Consider the following 19,502-nt stretch of genomic DNA (forward strand, 5'->3'; position numbering starts at 1 on the left):
TGCCCGTACTTGGTGTTCGGCGTTTAAGAGTCCGGCTAGGAAACCAGAGCTGGAAGCACAAAGCAGGCGGTTGGGGAGGGAAAGAAAGAAGCAGAGAGTGGTAGGAGCCGCAGTGCTGTAACTTTCTCGAATCGTAATTCCCTCCAGTCCAGATGTATTAAAAGGGCAGTCTCCACCCTTCCCAGCAAGCGAACATATTGTGAGATGAAAGGAGTGGGAATTAGAAAGTTCCTGTGTGTTTGAATCACTTTCTAATTTTTCTGTAGGCTATTATAACCTGGCTGCAAAATGAGGTGAATAGCACACAGGAGCAAATTGATAAAGGGGAAAAAATATATTCACACCACTGCCATCTATTGGTTACCCTGGTTTTTTTTTTAAAAAAAAAAATCCTAATATGGTTGTCCTAAAGACATGGGTTTGGGATTATCTCAGTATATCTGCTTATAAATATCTGCCAAAACGAAATGTGAAAATTAGTAGTAATATAAGATGGGGGAATTCATGCTGAAGGTGCCTTCCAAACCATTGTTGTTTGAAATAGCATATTCTTGTGCGGGTGGGGGTTCAAGCAGACAAAAACACAAATCAATGTACTGTTTCCTTTTGGACAGCCAGGATTGTGTAGAACACAAAAAAGGAATAAGAAACAGTAAACCCAAGAAACTAAATGACTGAAGGGGAGGAGAAAGAGAATAGAAAATATAACTGAAGTACTTTACATCAACACAATTCACTGCATCTCTATTTTTCTATGTGGCAACCGAGAACACGTTGACCATTTTCTACACTTGCATGTCTTGAACTTTCTCATTCTTCCATTTTTCTTACCCTATTTTTACCATTCATATTAGCAGAGATATATTCCATTCTATACTTTGGGCACCTAATGTGAAGGGCTCACTGGAGAAGAGCCCGATGCTGGAAAAGATTGAGGGCAATAGAATAGAATGACAGAGAATGAGGTGGCTGGATGGAGTCCCTGAAGCAGTAGACGTGAGCTTAAATGGACTCCAGAAGATGGTAGAAGACAGGAAGGCCTGGAGGAACGTTGTCCATGGGGTTACGATGGTTCGGACATACAATGGGTTGGCAACTAATAACAACACATTCCATTTCCCCTATCATCTCAATTTACCTATTTGAAATGATAATTTTCAGATTCATGCTCTTTATTTTATACAATCTGAAGTTCTTATCAGACAGTGTAAAAAACATTTGGATGTCTATAGGATGCATACTATCAAAAGGTACTGTATATATTACCTACTCTTCCAGTTCTAAGTGGTTTATAATCTATGAGTTCCAGTTAAAGAATGTAGTTGTTCCAAGTAGTTGAAGTGGGTCAACTTGAAGTGTTCCTATTGTACATTAATTTTCATCCTCAAATCCACAAAATAGTTCAGATTGTGAAGTTCATTGTTTAGTCATTTTCAAGGCATGTAAAGCATATTGTCAGGCTACAGAACTTTTCCCATTCACTCAACTAGAATGAACTTCTGAAAACGTATCCAAATGTATCACAAAGGAATTCTTTATTGAGATGAGACAATTCCTGTAGGAGTTCAAAGCAGCGTCTGAGGTCTCTCAGGCATACAGGGATACATAAGGGAGTTTAGACCCCCTCCCCTTATCTCGATGTGTATTTAGTGAAACAAAAGCCAATATGTTAATTCCTCCCCACCCCTCTTGTTAGAAGGAACTATTCAAGAGATTCCCAAAGTACAATCTCACTGTGGAGTTTTTATGACCTTCTCATCTCCTGGTTGTGCCTCTCAGAGGTGATAGTTCTGGCCATCTGGCTTTTCTCCCTCCATCGTATCATGTGTGGGTTATACAAATTTGATATAAGATTAAATATATTCAGGTTACATCAAAAAGGGATTTCTTTATCAGCCTCCCCCCACTCTTTTCTTCTTCCACTGAAGAAATGACAGATACACGGATCTGACACATATATTAAACCGTATAAAGAAAGGGTCTTCAAACTTGGCAAGTTTAAGACTTGTGGACTTCAACTCCCAGAATTCCTTTACTAACATGACTAGAGGAGGAATTCTGGGAGTTGAAGTCCACAAGTCTTATAGCTGTCAAGTTTGAAGATTCCTGGTATAAAGTCAAAGAACCAGTTGTTTCTTCTTTCCTCTTCCTATGGGTTTCTTCCCTGGTTCATTCTATTCTCTGTTACATATTAGACCAACGCTTCTCAACCTTGGCAAGGGTATCATAAATTATCAGAGAGGCGAACCCCTCGGAGAGCAAAAATTAGCTAAAGATGGCCACATTAGTGGAGTCACCACTTATGGCAGTGTCATTAATCACATGCGACCCAAGGTCCGGACTCAACCTTTCCCGGTTCCACACATGTAAACATCGTAACATTTGAGCGAGCCTGCGATGATTAGGAGACCAATGTCCATGCAGTCCCTGCGGCACAAGCCCAAAATCTGTATCCCAACGCCGGATGGTTTGTAAAGCAGTCCCCAGTTAGAAATGATGACAGAGAGGTGGTGGATCGAGACAAATGAATGCTGGAATAATTGGCTCTACGAGTGGAACGTTAGCTCCAGTGATGAGTCATATCTGTCGGACGGGGTTTCGATGGTCTCCATGTGTGGGGAAACCAGTGTTGGGCATGATCTTGAAGGAGGGCCCTGCCCCGTGACTGGCTAATCTCCTGAGATAGTAGATCTCGGGCAATCTCACTCAATTCATTGGCTCCCATCTTGGCTTCTCTCAGATTTGCAGCTGCCACTTCCAGGAGAGTGGTCATCCAGGTAGCTGCTGGGTTGGAGCCAGACCTGATGTAGAGGCAGATAACGGTGCCAGCGGGTCTGATCCGGAAACAGTAGTAGTCTTGGTGCCCACCTCTGGCGGAGGATGGCAAACAGATGCGGGGTCAGATGGTGGGACCCACTTGATGGTCTGGAGGTGCTTCTTGACAGCTTCCTGTGAACGGCCAGGGAACTGCAGGAGCAGAAGTGTATAAAGTTCTTTGTTAAGCATCCCAGTCTTCCAGAGATGGTCAGAATGCCGACGCAGGGCTTCATCATCCTCCCGGGACCACATCAGGCGCTTAGTAGGAAAAGCGGCTACGTGTTCGATGTTAACTTCGACAGGTTGATGTGTCATTGATGCGTGCTCAGGCCCTGCTTGGTGGAAAACTGGCGGCCACAGGAGTACTCAGTGAACCGGTTTGGGGACATGTGACACTAGTGCTTCCATCTATAGTGCTGGAGTCCTGAAGTCCGGAGGGACCAGGACCCTTTTTCCTTATACGTTCTGTAACCAGCAGTAAACCCCCTGCTAGGTGGTTGGCCCGACAGGAGGGGTGACCTGGGTCTTAGCTCGGGTACAGGGGGGCATATAACATGCCTGCACCTTCTCCAGCGGTCGCCACAAGGAAGTGCCCAGGCGGTGTACCCATGAAAGAGAGTCATAGTTACTCCTGCTCCTCCTATGGGTTTCTTCCCTGATTCATTCTGTTCTCTGCTACGTATTAGTCCAACGCTTCTCAACCTTGGCAACTTTAAGATGTATGGAGTTCAACTCCCAGAATTCCCCAGCCAGTATGGGAATCCTGGGAGTTGAAGTCCACACACTTCAAAGTTGCCACAGTTGAGAAAGGCTGAATTAGACCGAAAAAAGGTCAAAGACTCAATGGCTGGTGACACTACACGTTAAATAACAAAGTAGCCAAGACTTACAGTACCCAGAGCCAATGTCAATATATTAAATAAACTATGATTAAGATATGCTTTATTATGATGTGTAACTCATAGCTGGATATGCCCTTATCAGGATCACCAAATGTCCCCAAAGGGTTCAAAGATCAAAGTTCATGTAAGTACGAAGGTTGCGTTCCCAAGCTGCAGCCTTGGCCTCCCTCCGGCGGGCCTCCCGTTTTCCCACTGTTGCTGCTCGTTCTTTTCTGGATTGTCGCTTCACAGGTTCCTCTACAGCGCAACGGTCATTAGGCCTGAAGTGGGTAACCTTGGGTTTGAGATTACTGCAGAAGCCGAGACCCTTTTGATCTCTCTTGAGGACAGTCTTAATCGGGAACTTGCGACCAGCACCACTTGGGCCCAGTCCAGTTTCTTTATCCCAGCCGCCTTTGACCATCAACTGGAAGCCCACGTTATTCTCAGGGATGCAGTACCGGGTGGAGGGCAACGGGTCACGCCGATTGAAAAGGTGGGCAGTGGAACGCTCGTGGAGAGCCACAGTGTCCTCGCTATAGTGGGCCTGGCACACTTCGCAGTATTTTCTCTCAGCCAGTAAACTGCAGAAAGAAGGGAAATGGTTTGAAACAAGGCAAGCCACGTTTATACAAACTGTAACTTGAACCATGCCAAAAGATGGTAATGGGAGATTGGAGCAGGGCTGTAGGGTTTGTTTTTCTTGAAAAATTCTGAAATTCTATCTATGAACAACATTACAGGACCATGGCAATCTTTTTCAAATTGACTTTGCTTAGCCTAGAAGACTCTGGTCTTTATTTGTAATAATTATACTACCAACTCATAACATATTTATATGGTCTTTTTAGAGTTGCCAACAGAAAGGGCGGGGGAGCACTTAGCAGCTTGCATTCCATAAATGTTTGCATGGCATAGAATGGATTTAATGGCCTTTGCTTTGCTCTACCTGTAGCCATTAGTGCAATAACTAAAAATCAATATTAGGGTAAACTTTTTAAAATTTTGACAATTTTTGACTTGCTTTTGGCCTACCTCAGTGGCCAAAATGTTGCATAGCAACACTCAGAAGCAAATGCGCTCAAGAGCATTTCCTCCGTCAGGAAAATTGGATGAACTCAGAAACAGGAGAACTCACCTAGAGGGTTCATTCTTCACCTGAGGCCTTTTGCTCTCCCGAAGGATGCTGACCACCTCTCCGTGTCCAGCTTCTTCAGCCAGATCCATAGCATCCCGGCCTTGTGATTCACAAACTCCCAGCCAAGCTGCCTCATGTCTCAAAAGATAACGCACCGCTTCCTCTCGCCCAGCATAGGCTGCACACATGATGGCTGTCCAATAAAACCCATCTTTATAATTGACATCACACCCTTCCTTCTCCACAAGCCTTTGGAGAGCCTTCATGTTGCCATCTTGAGCAGCTTTCAAGAGCTGATTCCCTTTGCGGGTGTCGGTTTGTTCTGGGCAGCTCAGGGTGCAAGGAGACACCTGCGCTGGCCGACGGAGTACACGAACTACCCTTGGTTTCCTCGGTGATGCACTTTTAGAACTACTTGTAAGTGCCAGGCTCTCATAAAAGTTACGCACTGCTTCACCAGATAAGTTCTCTTCTACCTGGATGGTGGTGCAAGAACTTCTGGTTTTTTTCTGAATGTGTCCATCTCTCCAAAGATCCGATTCTTCCTGGGCACGAGTAAAGGCGATCAGTTGTTCAGCATGGTTCATGTTGAAGCAAAATTGTTTTTGGCTGAAAAGCTGTAACCCCCACAAACCACTGAAAGAGAAAAACAAGACATTTACATAAAACACCAATTATTTACCATAGACAAATACATACTATCCTTACACATTTTGTAGCAGTGCACAATGTGGCATCAAGCACCGAAACATCCTGAAGATTGGGTTATTTATTTCTCTAATTAAAATGTAAGACTCTAGGTATTGTGGTTAGCTGGATTGGGTGAGAATTCAAACACAACATTTCTACCGCATAGGGATTGTTATAGTCTTTACTGACCAATTTCAACAATTATGCAAGAAAACTAAACATTTAATTTCTCTGATCCTTTTTTGGGTCTCCAAACAGGTGCCATCCAGAAGAGGGTTCACACACTACTTTAGAGGACTAGACACACATGAAGTAAGTAAATAAAACTCAGAAAACAACCTAGTCTGTTATTTTGCCATCCCTAACTTTGTTTTTATTGACCTGTTTTTTCCTCTCTTAAATCATGGGGGTCAATATTATTATTAATAATAATAATATCAAGATGGAGTCAATAATATTAATAATTTATTTATTTATTGAATGTATATTTTCACCTATTCGCCCATGGCGATTCAAGGCAGCTTACAGAATGTAAAACCATATTTAAAACAAAATAAAACAAAACAACAATAAAAACTAACAAAAAGAATAAAATAAATTAATAAAAGTACAGTAGAACATCATCTGGAAAAAAAATAAAAAATCACACACACCCCAACTATTAGGACTGCAGAAAAAACAATTACTACCAATCTGCCTTCAATTGAGGCCCTGTATACTGCACGAGTCAAAAAGAGGGCTGTGAAAATATTTACAGACCCCTCACATCCTGGACATAAACTGTTTCAACTCCTTCCCTCAAAACGAAGCTATAGGGCACTGCACACAAGAACAACTAGACACAAGGACAGTTTTTTCCCCGAAAGCCATCACTCTGCTAAACAAATAATTCCCTCAATACTGTCCAACTATTTACAAAGAGTACACTACTATTACTGTTAATCTTCTCATCACTCCTTATCACCCATCCCCTCCTACTTGTGACTGTAGGACTGTAACTTTGTTGCTTGTATCCTTACAATTTATATCGACTGTTTCCTAGTATGATCAAATTGTTGATTGTACCCTATGACTATCATTAAGTGTTGTACGTTGATTCTTGATTCTTAACCAATGTACCTTTTCTTTATATATACTGAGAATATTTACACCAAAACAAATTCCTTGTGTGTCCAATCACACTTGGACAATAAAGTATCCTATCCTATCCTATCCTACCCTATTCTGCACCATTTTGTTGAAAGATACCCTAAGGTAGGGATGTCAAATCTTGGCCATTTTAAGATCTGTGGACTTCAACTCCCAGAATTCCCCAACCAACACAGCTGACTGGGGAATTCTGGGAGTTGAAGTCCACAGATCTTAAAATGGCCAAGATTTGACATCCCTGCTCTAGAGCAATGTTTCTCAACCTTAGTATAACTTTAACACATGTGGACCAACTCTCGGAATTCTCCAGACATACCTTAAGTTATCAAAAAGTTAAGAAATTCAGGCTAGAGAAAAAACATAATTGCAACCCCCTCTTCAATAGTAAAAGAACAATGGGTAATATTTTCTACACCATATATCAACCATCGTTACGAAAAGTGGAAGAATCAAACAGATTCCGCATTATTACCCTGGTGAATCTGACAAATTTTATTGGAGGAAAAAAACTTGTCTCTTTAACCCTGAAGTTTACAGCCGCACGTCCCTTTAACTGCGTATCTCTAAGGCTTCTCTTAAGACGTCAAAGCAACACGCGACTCCCGGACGGGATTTTTTCAAACGGAAGTGCCCGTTCGGTTGCCTAGCAACGCGCGGAAACGCTACGTAGGGGCTGCGGAGGCTCAACTATACACGCAAGCTCGACTTATCCTCCAACACTTTTTGAAACGGGGTGGGTGGATTAAAAGCACAGAATAATACAAAGAGTACGAATGTAAAAGGGAGCCTTCCACATTGCAGAAGAAAGGGTTTGAAGTAGCGGAGGTAAGGGATCCTTAGGAGCCCTTGACGTTGTGAGGCATGCGCAGTGGTCATGCATGCTCTCCATGCGCATGCTCACTTTGGCCGACAAAAGGTCCTTTTTCCCGCCTTTTAGCGACAGAGCTCTTTTTGAAGGTTTTCCTTAATTTGCACCTAGGCCCAATACTATGCCTTCTTTTCAAGCTTTCTAAATGGATATTTTAAGAGAGCAATTGGTCTAAAAAGTTGACACCTCTCACCTGTAAGGAACTAGATTTCCAAAAGTTTTAAAGCTTGTTTACTGGCTGCATTATTTCTCAGTTAACAGATTTTATGGAAAAATAAAAGGGAAAACCAGAAAAAGGAATGAATCTGTTAAAGATTCATGAGGATTAAAAAAAATGTTTATAGCTTTGGTTTACAAAGGAAGATTCAAGAGCAAAAGCCCAAAAGATAAAGTAACATATTTCTGAAATAAAGCACTGTTCTATATAACAATAATAAAAGACATGTGATCACTGTAACCACAAGCCACACTTGGTTATTAATGTTTTGAATCTTTTTTTTTTTTTAAGTCCTGTCAAAAGCTAAAATCCAGAACTGAGTATTACCATTTTTAATTTCCTGATTTTCAGGACGAGGAGTCCAAGCAACTTTCAATATAAGCGATTTAAATAAAAATACAATACACCATAGATCGCTTGCGTATCTAGAATCCATCTCAGAGGGTAGTTGGTTAAAAAAAGTGTAACTCAAACATTACTTACATGTGATGATTGTACTTTACTGTACGTATTGATGGATATTTTCCTCATTTTTCCATCACACAGGCATGGCTAATTGATACAGAAACCATGACAGCCATTTTGAGAACAACTACAGCAGACAGGATGAGCCGGCGAAGCAGCACCAGCATCCGGGATGGTAACTTATTGGGGAAGGGAGGTCATAACTGAATTCAGGGAAGTGGATTTGCTTCCTTCTTAGGTAGTCTTTGAATTAAAAGTGGGACAACTCTGATTTTTGTTATCCCTCTTAGCTACTGTATTCAGACCCAATAACAGTTTGTGAATTCAATAAAGGAGGATATTTCTAGCTCAGGGTTGAAATGAGGGTTTTTGGTGCTCTCTGAGCTTGCTTGTTTTCTTGCAGACATTTCATTACCCAAGTAGGTAACATCATCAGTGCTAGGAAGGAGTGCAGTTTGTTGTCAGTTTACATTATATTCTAGAATATAAACTGACAGCAAACCGCACTCTTTACTAGCACTGATGATGTTACCCAGTTAAAGATGCTTCTGCAAGAAAGCAAGCACACTCAGGTTTGTGATTTAACAGATAACAGATAATCAGAGTTGGAAGGGACCTTGTAGGTCATCTAATCTAACTCCCACCCACCCAAGTGGGAGACCCTACACCATTTCTGACTGTTGGGAGTCCAATCTCTTCTTGAAAGTCTCAAGAGATGGTGCTCCCACAACTTTTAAGGGCAAGCTGTTCCGTTGGTTGATTGTTCTCACTGTCAGAAAGTTTCTCCTTATTTCCAGGTTTGAATCTCTCCTTGTTCAGTTTCCATCCATTATTCCTTGTGTGGCCTTCAGGTGCTTTAGAAAACAGCTTGACCCCTTCTTCTCTGTGGCAGTCCCTCAAATATTGGAAGACTGCTATCATGTCTCCCCTGGTGCTTTGCTTAATTTGCTTAATTTGTACTGTAGGGGAGGGAGTTCTGGATTTAATTCAAGGCCCCATAATTCAAGGATACCATTCAATCATGGTATCCTTTTACGGACCACTTCTGTTTTGGTCTGCATAGATATAATATTGATGCTACAATCATGGTTAAAAAGGAATGTGCAAGGAAACAGAAATAAGCTACAATGGGAGCTAGCACTGCAATATTTGCTTTTGTTTTATAAAATAGCGTTAACCCTTCAAAATCCTGTTTGGAAAACAGCACGCCCTGGCTTGCATCTCTATCACATTATACTTTTTCTGTCACATTTTTGGAACTAGGCAATATGGGCAGTCCTTGACTTATCACCTTTCATTTAGTGATTGTTCAAAGTTACAACGGCACTAAAAATATGACTTATGACCATTTTCACATTTATGAGTACTGGATTATCTCCACGGTCACAATGATCAAAATTCAGACACTTGGCAAATGGTTCATATTTAAGACGGTTGCAGAGTCCCAAGATCCCTTTTGTGACCTTCTGACAAAGTCAATGGGGAAGCCAGATTCACTTAACAACTGTGACAAGAAAGGGTGTAAACTGGGGCAGATCTCACTTAACCATCTCGCTTAGCAACATAAATTTTGGTCTCAATTTGGTCATAAGTTGAGGACTACCTGTACCCTACACTCATTGCTACTTACCGCTTTCACTAATCTTGATATAACATTGAAGTATTATCATGTACCTCCTTTTTTGTTCCTTTGTGTAATATGGTGGGCAGTGGGAGGAATATTCAATTGTATTTGGCTACCAAATACCCCACAAATCCTGCTATAGGCCATCATCATAGTGAGGTAAGGCTGGGAGAGTTGAGTGAAGAATGCCAGGAGCCTAAACCAGAATATAGGATCCCCTCAGGATTACCAGAAGCGTCAAGGGGGTCCCCGCTGACCAGCTAAAGCTGCCAAGGCGCTTATATTCAAGAGAAGTGATATAAGAGGAAAGTCCTGGAGGCAGATGAACAATTTAGTGACAACTAAACTGACCAACAACCAAAATAACATCTCTGTATACGAATGTCAGCAAATGGGGTACGGGTAATCCTTGATTTGCCACCATTCATTTAGTGACCGAAGCTACAACAGCACTGAAAAAAAGTGACTTATCACCGTTTTTTCACACTTATGACCATTGCCGTATCCTCATGGTCACATGATAAAAATTCAGACGCTTGGCAACTGGCTCATATTTATGACCGTTGCAGTATCCCAGGGGGGGTCATGTGATCCCCTTTTGCGACCTTCTGACAAGCAGAGTCAATGGGGGAAGCCAGATTCACTTATAACAACCATGCAACTACCTTAACAGCTGCAGTAATTCACTTAACAACTGTGTCAAGAAATGTCCTAACCAGACAGTGTCTCTTAATGTCTCACTTAGCAACAGAAATTCTGGGCTCAATTGTGATTTTAAGTTGATGACTACCCGAATCCAGATCTGACTCTATTTTTGGTACAAGGGCTCAGTTGTAACACTAAAGACTTGGCCAAGGGCTGACTATGAAACAGGTCACGAACTGCTCATATACAAGGCAACCATTTTCCACGATCCGGAGCGCGCAAGGACCATTTTCAAGAAGAACGTCAGGAATCGCTTGGAGGTCCTGAAGCTCATCGATAGGGAACGAGAGGAACGTGGAATGAAATCAAAGATGTGAAGGAGGAATGTGGAGAGGCTGCCAAAGATCAAGAATTAGGGAAAGGAAGCGAAATGATACCTAGCTAGGTCTTCATTCAGCTTACACTCGTGTAAATCAGCGCGAACAGGGACCGGATCGGACAAATAGAAAAGAAACGATAAAGCCTCTACGCTTCTGGTTGCCCTTCCGCCCTACTATTTGTAAAAGGATTGGAAAAGTACATTGAATTGCACTTTCGAACCGATCGCTTCCATATTCACGAATGATAACCCAGCCCGAAGATCTAAACCACCCCTTCCTACCTTGGGTTAATCCGATTACCATTCCCACTCACCTCCCCCAAGCCAGTTTCGATCAAACGTTCATCTTGTTCTTCTGCAAGTCCGGGGGGCTCATTGAAAGCACAGCGTTATTTGCGCTGCATTTAGTTCGTTGCGCACAGCATATTGAAAGGAAATTTGGACTAACTCCCCACCTCCCCCACCAGCGTCCATTTCCTTCTCCGTTGCACTCTGGGACTGGTAGTTTCCCGGTTCCTCTTCGTCCGTTCTCTCCTTATTCCGAAGTACTGCAATCCCGTGATGCCGTTTCATCGGCGACTGTAGCGCGTGCGCCGTTGAAGCTGACAAGAGGCCTTACTGGTCCAAAGCTTGTTTGCACCCCGCGTCCCTCTCCTTGAGGCAGTCGTGCCTTTTGGGGTGAGTTATTGGGCTATAGATTTTGGGAGGTGTTGGCCAGAAACATAGTGGGGAGGCATGGCCAAGTAATGGCGTTCTCCGGTTAATATTCAGGAAAGAGCGGAGGAGGAGGCGAGGGCAGCAGCGAAAATGTGTGCCGGGCGCTAAAAAAAAAAAAAAAAAACCGAAAAAAGGAAGGAAGAGAGTCGATTGCATGTTTCTTGAGAAATGATGCGGTAACGAGGAGATATTACTACTCTGAAAAAAGGCATTTTTTTCCAGTGATGTCGGAAGTGGGTTTCTATTTGCAAAGAAGAAACAGCTTATGGGATTCTTGTGTAGCATTGGTTCCCATGCACAAATGCAAGACGGTAGTTTATCGTCCAGCGTAAAGCAAGGGTTGGGGAACATGAGCTGAAAAATTCTATGTCGTGTAGGGAGTTTTTCCACAAAGAATTTATTTGCGAGTGATCGCTGTTAACGCTGAGGATGCTTCTGTTCCTTTCTTTCTCTTAGAGGACGGGAAGATGAGTAGCTCTGAGGAGGTATCTTGGATTTCCTGGTTTTGTGGTTTGCGTGGCAATGAGTTCTTCTGTGAGGTGAGTTGGGAAGCATTGTCCATGGACATATTCAGTGGGGCCTGGAAATTAGCAGTGTCCCTTTTTAAAAAAATTTGATTTGAACATATTGAGAGAGATGATAGAGGGTTTTAAATAAATAGGAGCTGCAGGCAATTTCAGAAATGTGTTAACTTGGGTCTTTAGAAAGTAAAGTACAGACACTTGAGAAGTCAAGATCAATTGATCCTGGTTTCTATTTGTTTTCAGGTGGATGAAGACTACATCCAAGACAAGTTCAATTTAACTGGCCTCAATGAACAAGTTCCCCACTATCGCCAGGCCTTGGATATGATCCTCGATTTAGAACCAGGTGGGAAACCATCTAAATCTGTTTGTATCTTGGATTACTTGACATTATAGAGACTGGGAGGCCCTTGGTGCTCTCTGAACTTGCTTGTTTTCTTGTAGATGGTTCATTATATCTTTAGAGTAACATCAGTGCTAGTAAGGGGTGCTGTTTACTGTCAGTTTATATTCTGGTATTACAGGGACTTTTGAAAACATGATTAGCAGGTTGTAACCTCTTGACCCTGCTATGCCTCCCTGCTTGATGTTGACACATGCTGGCAACATACACTTGACATGTGCATGCAGTAGCCATTACTCAGAAGACATTTTGGTGAAACTAATTAGGGCTCATTGGATATGTCACTGAAAACTCTTCATATGTATGGAGAGTTTCTATCTTAGCCAGGATCAGAAACATGAATTGTCACAGGTTGATCATATGGGAAGCTTTTGCTAACCAAGGTAGAAAATATTGAGATTCATAATCTTCAGCCATCCTTTTTCTTTCCAATTTTTCAAAATAGGTGGTCCTTGATTTACAACCAGAATTGAGACCTAACCTTCCCTTGATAAGGAAGGCACTTAAATGAGTTGAGCTTGTTTTACAATCTTTTTGCCACAGTTAAGTGAATCATTGTAGTTGAGTGAATCAGTGCAGTCATTAAGCAAATCTGGCTTCCCCCATTGACTTTTCTAGTTTGAAGCTGGCTGGGCAGGTTACAAATAGTAATTGCATGACCCCAGAACAGTGCAACTGTCCTAAATACTTGCCAGTCACCTGAATTTTGATCACATGGCCATGGGGATGCTACAAGGGTCATTAAGTGTGAAAACTGGTCATAACTCCCTTTTCCCCCTGTCATTATAATTTTCACTAAACAAATAGTTGTAAGTTGAGTATTACCTGTATAACATTTGGATTTCTATCTTGTTTCACTATCTGTCACCAGAATCACACTCTGAAAACAAAACAGAATGGGTGCAAATTTGGTGTATGGGGGTCTGGGGCAGAAAGCCAATAAAAAGAAATTGAACTTTAAAAGGGGGTTGGATTCAATTGAAGGTTTTGGAAGAAAATATTCCAATTTTGGAAGAGGCAGTTGGTCAGCAGCATGGAATGCTGTTGACTGCTTCCTTCTAGGCCCCCATCTTTTCTTCCTCCCAGTCACATGGCTGACAGCAGATGGTTTATAGCCTGGGTTCTATGTCAAAGCAGACATATAGAGATGCAGCATGTGGAGAAAGCAGAAGACTATGGCAACAACTGGCAAAGGGTTTGGAAAGGATTCCAGGAACCACACTTTGCATTCTTTTTCTTGTTTCATGTCATAAGAATAGAAGCCACAGGTTATACAATATGCTATTACTAACCACCATATCCCTTTGTTAACTGTCTTCATAAATATTAATTCTCTGAGGGCCTGGTAATCTAAAATGAATCCTGATTCAGTCCCCAAAAGCAGGATTTTTAATTTTCCAGTTTTCTATTAAAATTCTGCAGGGCACTCTAAATATAAAATATTGTCTCTTGTTTTCCCCTCTTGTTTTGTGCCTTCAAATAAGTCTTGATTCTTGGCAACTAGAATCTTGGCAATGTTACTGGTATTGGTTTGCCATTGTCTTCTTTCTAGGGCTAAGAGGAAAGGCCTGACCCTAAGTCATCAAACCATTTTTGTGCTTAAGGCAGCATTAGAACTCACACTTTCCTAGTTTCTAGCCTAGTGCCTTTAACTAGTGCAACAGCTCACACTCTCTCTCACTGAACTTAATGTGTATAAAAATAAAGGCTTGCTAAGAATAACAGCAAGAATGTAAAAGGAATAGGATACTACACTTGATCTTAGCCAAAAGGCCGAGAAGTGGGTAGAAGAAATACACACTTAAAAATATGTTGATTTTAAACATCTGAGAAATGACATAGGCACCTAATCATGTTTGAGAAAAAGATAACAGTAATTTATGTTTCTGATCTTAATTTGTTAAAATAAATGATCAAAATATTTTGCCAGTTGTATTACATTGTGAATTACAATTTAGTGTGGCAGGAATAGAGTGGAAGACGACAATATTTAAGAAAATACTGGCTAAGTAAAGACGTAACAGTAGAAGTGAGCTAACAATGTGGAATCAATATCTGATAATGCTTCAGTAGGAAAGTACAACTTTCTGCCTCTTTGTCAATGTCACAGTGCATTGCAGCAGAGCACTTCCCTTTCTCTTGCAGATGAAGAGCTGGAGGATAATCCTAACCAGAGTGACTTGATCGAACAGGCAGCTGAAATGCTCTATGGACTTATTCATGCCCGCTATATCCTCACAAACCGTGGTATTGCCCAGATGGTAATTATCCATGCTATTTAATAAGCGAGTACTCTATACAATTTTTTTTTTATGTTCCTGGACAGAGGTTCCCAATCAGAGATTATAAAACCTAAAAGGGGGTGTAATTTGAACAGATACTGCAGATTCATCTAGATCAGTGGTCCCCAGCCTTTCTGGCTTTTTTGGGGGGGGGGGGTTCTGCATGAGCAGTGGGTGAGTGTGCGTATTTATACATCTCCATTTGCACAAGCAACTGGCAGCCACACCCGCTGTTCGCATTAATGGAGCTTTGCACATACATCCGCAACTTCTGGGCGTTGGGGATCCCTGATCTAGACAATCGAGTTACTTGGTAAGTGCAGGTTTCCTTAAAGATTTTCCTTACAGATTTCTCTGCCCTGAGCCAGCAGATCAGTTCCTTTCCAATTTATGGGAAGATTGTGTTTTCTATATATATTTTTTTCTCCTTCTTTATTCCTAGCTTGAGAAATACCAGCAGGGAGACTTTGGATACTGCCCTCGAGTTTACTGTGAGAATCAGCCTATGCTGCCCATTGGTGAGTATGTTACATTATGGAAGAAATGATTCAGAGCTAATGTAAGGGGTCTATTTTATAGGAGGAGATAAAGAAAAAAAAACTGGGCTACAGAATCAGGGTGATATAGTGGGCAGATTCAATCATAGGATGCTTTCAGTTCAGGCTCTTTTAGAACTAAATTCTTGAATCGTCCATTTTGGAAACCTGCAAACTGTAGATCTGGGACTGTGGATGAAAGTCAGGTCGGTAAGTCTGTTCCAGAAGTCATATCAAGTAACTTCTTTAAACTAATTTAATTTCTGAATTCTATCTTACTGTGCTTTGTCTTCACTGCTAGGTTTATCCGATATCCCAGGGGAAGCTATGGTCAAACTGTACTGCCCCAAATGTATGGATGTCTATACTCCCAAATCTTCCCGCCATCATCACACAGATGGTGCCTATTTTGGAACTGGTTTTCCTCACATGTTATTCATGGTGCATCCTGAATATCGGCCGAAGCGACCAGCCAATCAGTTTGTGCCCAGGTAAGGCGCCATCAAATGTATAACAGAATATACTGAATAAAAGTTTGGTCATCTCTAATTTTTTTGCTGTCACTCAGAAAGAGAAAGAAAGGATGTAGTTGTTCCCTAAAATGAATGAAGGATTGTTTCATTATTATTAAGGATAGAGTTGCACGACTAGAGACTTCTCAGACAAAAGTGGACATCTCTGTGCTGCGAAAAAGAAGACTTGAAAACAGTCCTGGTTTTTGTGTTGTCAGTGTTTATTTGCAACTGATCTCGCAGGTCATAAATTTCAATACTAGCCAGAGCCTGGGATGTTATTGTTATGGTTGTTTTCAGAGACTCAGTGAATGTTGAAACATAGCAATGTTAAGCAATACTGTTTGGCTCTCTATAAGGGCTGGCTGTGCTGCTTCCCAATATTGTGCTCAAGAAGAGGTGCACTTCAAATCATTGTTAAATGTGATGAAACAATGGAATGGAAATAAAGGGTTAATAGGACACTTCCCTATAAAGAAGGAAGGCAGGCAGGCCAGAAGCTAAGAGAATAGACAGACACGGAGTGTAAGAGAATCAGAAGCAGTTGACAATGTGATCAGAGTTAAAAGAGAGGAAGGAAATGGAAAGAAGCGGTATATGAGCCATGCTGGCGCACTGGTTAGAGTGCAGTACTACAGACTATTTCTGCTAACTGCTGGCTGCCTGCAATTTGGCAGTTCAAATCTCACCAGGCTCAAGGTTGATTCAGCTTTTCATCCTTCCAAAGTTGGTAAAATGAGGACCCCAAATTGTTGAGGACAATGTGCTGACTCTGTAAACCACTTAGAGAGGGCTGTAAAGCACTGTGAAGCGGTATATATGTCTAAGTGCTATTGCTCTATATAAAACAAAGGCAGATACTGGTAGTTCTTACGACTATTTAAATAATTCTTCTGTAAAAAATAATGGAAATACATTCTGCAACATACAGAAGAGTATGCTTTTGTTAGATCAAATTTTAACTGCTTATAAACAACTGATTCTCTGAATAAATGAGGTATGATAACATAACAATTCTCTTCCTACTCTAAATCCAGTTTGAGATACTATGCTGCCAGAAAAAGAGAAGAATCTCAGTAGAGAAACTTATCATTATGGGGCAAGATTTTAAAGTTTTTTTTTTTCCTGAAAACCACTATATCTGAGAGTGTTACCTTTTGAGAAGTGTAATAAGACTTTATCCAGAGAAATTATTTCCTTCTAAACCACACTCTGTGGAAACCTGATTTTACTGTGCTTTTCGTATCCTTAGGAAGTTAAGTAAACTTAAGCCAAAGTTACTTTGCTGACACCTGTAAGTATAGCATTGGGCCGATTCCCACTTCTATCAAATTTCAAAGTTTTTTTTTAAAATCTAAGATTCCTTATCTGAACCAAGTAGTCATACTGAAATCTGACAAAGTCTTTGTACACTTTAACTGAAAATATAGGTTGGTTATTTGGGCAAGACTTTTACATCTTCCTTCCCATCCCACTTTAACTCTTTTATTTCTTTCAGACTTTATGGATTCAAGATCCATCCTATGGCTTATCAGCTGCAGCTTCAGGCCGCCAGCAATTTCAAGAGCCCGGTCAAAACTATCCGTTGATTTTCTGTATCCAGGTGCCCAGGATCCTTCCCTGAAAACTTCCTTTACTCCATTCAGGGCTGCTTATACTTTGATTTTTGGTGAAGTCCCCTATGGACTGTTTGTCACTTTTGGCCTGGTTTTTAGTCTCATTTCTGGTGCGTGGTTAAAATGAATAATAAAACGATTTCTGTTAATTCCCAGAAACAAAGACTGTGACAGATACATTCAGTAGCCCACTTGAATGTCATAATTTTGTGGGGGCTTTTTTTTTCTTTTTTAAAAATAAAAAAAAATAAAAATCTAAAAGGTGAGAATCAAGGGTCCTTTTTTGTCCAAGAGAAAGGACTAAATTTTGGCAAGGTATGCTATAGAATAAAGCAAAGAATTAAACAGAAAAAATACATATGATTATACCAGAAAAACAAACCCAAAGCACTGAATTAATTTGGTAGAGTCCAAGATTCTAAATTGTAAATATAAGCTACCACTCATGCATTTTTACTTCACAATAATTGTCCACTTGAGTATGTTTATAAGGTGTGAAGGAAGATGAATCATTTGCATAAGTAGAGTTTTAAATAAATAATTTTGATTGAGTTACAGTCATATTCCAATAACTATTGTAATCATTCATCAGCAGAAAGGAATGCAGTGGCTCATGCGGTTAGGATGCTGGGTTGGAGGTTGGCAAGCCTACATTTGAGACCTGAGTGCTGCTGTGCGGGCAGGGTGAGCCCTTGTCATCTGCTCCAGCTCCTTGACAGGGACGTGAAGGGAGCAACAACAACAACGCCCCCAATCCTTTCAACCCAGAAGCACCTTAAGGACCAGAAGAAAGAGTTATATAATATTAGCTTGGAAGGAAAAGATCAAAGTGACAAGAAGTTCTGTGTCCTGGACACTGTGTGAATTGCCATGAGGGAAAGGAGAATTAGAAATATTTAGTGAGAGAGTATTTAGCACAGAACATCATCATTTATATGCCCGGATCTATTTGATTTATGAGCTGTTTGATATATTAAAGTTGGATTTTCTGTCAAATTATTAAGTTTAATTATATATACCTCTAAGCCTACTGTTCCTCACTAACTTATCCGAGCGAGCACTAGGCTTTAGATTAGCTCGTCATACTTTTGTACAATAGGAAATTCACTGGCCTACAATGTTTTTGCTTTATCCATGTTCTGCAACGGTGCTGTTGCTATCACAGCGCCTATTGTTGCTGACTACGCTTTGCCTAATTCATGGTGACTGGGTGGCTTAGAGAAGTAAAACCTCAAATATAAAAAACAACAAACTCCCATCTTTCCAGTGACATTTTTTTTTGTTATGTTTGCAGAAGGTAGCTATGTGCTTTAGCCAGGTGACTTCAACTGGGTGCTAACCCATTAGATCTTTTCTTCTCCCCTCCAAATCCATAGAACTGTTGCTTTTGGTAATTGCTCTCCCTTTTCTCTTCCCTAGCTTCTCTCATGTTTTCCCAAAGTGAGGGATTTTGCCATGTAGGGTGATTTCAGATTATCTTAATTCCTGCAAACCAGGTTTATTCAAGGAAGAGGCCATTCTCCACCTCGGGATTGCTGAAAAGAAGAAACAGCTGGAATTTAGAGAAATGAAGGGTGCAGCAATGCTTCAAATAAACAAGGATGGTATAGACTAGGATCTCTTCCTCTCTATAGCCAGCAATATGCTTGCCGGTTTTTATACCTCCTGGGCAAAAAGGAATCTGTAGGGAATCACTTCCAAAATTGTTCATGCCCATGTAATTAAAATCCCATTTAGTCTGTCTCAGTGATTCAGCAGATAAATATGAATGCATTATTTATAGTTTAAATCTGGAAATCGGGATTTAAAGCTGTGTTGCTTGCCTTGTGACGGCATTAATATTTTGAGAATTTACAAAGCAGAAGTTTTTTTAAAAGAAACATTGGCTGCTTTCCTTTTTGCCTTTTTTTTCTTATCCGCTAAACATTTAGTTGAAGCTGAGCTGTCAATATTTCTGGCTATCATACTCTCCTGCAATACCTATGCTTGCAATTCTGGCTGCAGTTTGCAATGCTTTCATTTAATAGGAATAGTTAACA

General features: G+C 41.0%; 2 protein-coding genes and 1 pseudogene across 2 annotated transcripts; 1 reads left to right on the forward strand and 2 right to left on the reverse strand.

Annotated features, from left to right (window-relative positions):
• Positions 1-1,517: 1,517 nt before the first annotated feature.
• Positions 1,518-11,364, reverse strand: GPANK1 (G-patch domain and ankyrin repeats 1). The gene is made up of 3 exons (XM_026720066.2): positions 11,188-11,364; positions 4,837-5,472; positions 1,518-4,282 (listed from the first exon to the last, which is right to left on the reverse strand). The coding sequence occupies exons 2-3, from the start codon at positions 5,421-5,423 to the stop codon at positions 3,826-3,828; spliced, it is 1,044 nt and encodes a 347-aa protein (XP_026575851.2). The 5' UTR covers positions 5,424-5,472; positions 11,188-11,364; the 3' UTR covers positions 1,518-3,825.
• A 9-nt stretch (positions 11,365-11,373) lies between these two features.
• Positions 11,374-17,729, forward strand: CSNK2B (casein kinase 2 beta). The gene is made up of 7 exons (XM_026720082.2): positions 11,374-11,551; positions 12,047-12,129; positions 12,358-12,460; positions 14,663-14,778; positions 15,242-15,317; positions 15,637-15,826; positions 17,346-17,729. Exons 2-7 carry the CDS (start codon positions 12,058-12,060, stop codon positions 17,434-17,436), a joined length of 648 nt encoding a protein of 215 aa, XP_026575867.1. The 5' UTR covers positions 11,374-11,551; positions 12,047-12,057; the 3' UTR covers positions 17,437-17,729.
• LOC113449107 (U2 spliceosomal RNA) lies at positions 14,147-14,302 on the reverse strand (annotated as a pseudogene).
• Positions 17,730-19,502: the final 1,773 nt, after the last annotated feature.

This window comes from Pseudonaja textilis, chromosome 2, assembly GCF_049901715.1.
Source record: "Pseudonaja textilis isolate UNSWEBS1 chromosome 2, rPseTex1.2, whole genome shotgun sequence".
NCBI lineage: Eukaryota > Metazoa > Chordata > Lepidosauria > Squamata > Elapidae > Pseudonaja > Pseudonaja textilis.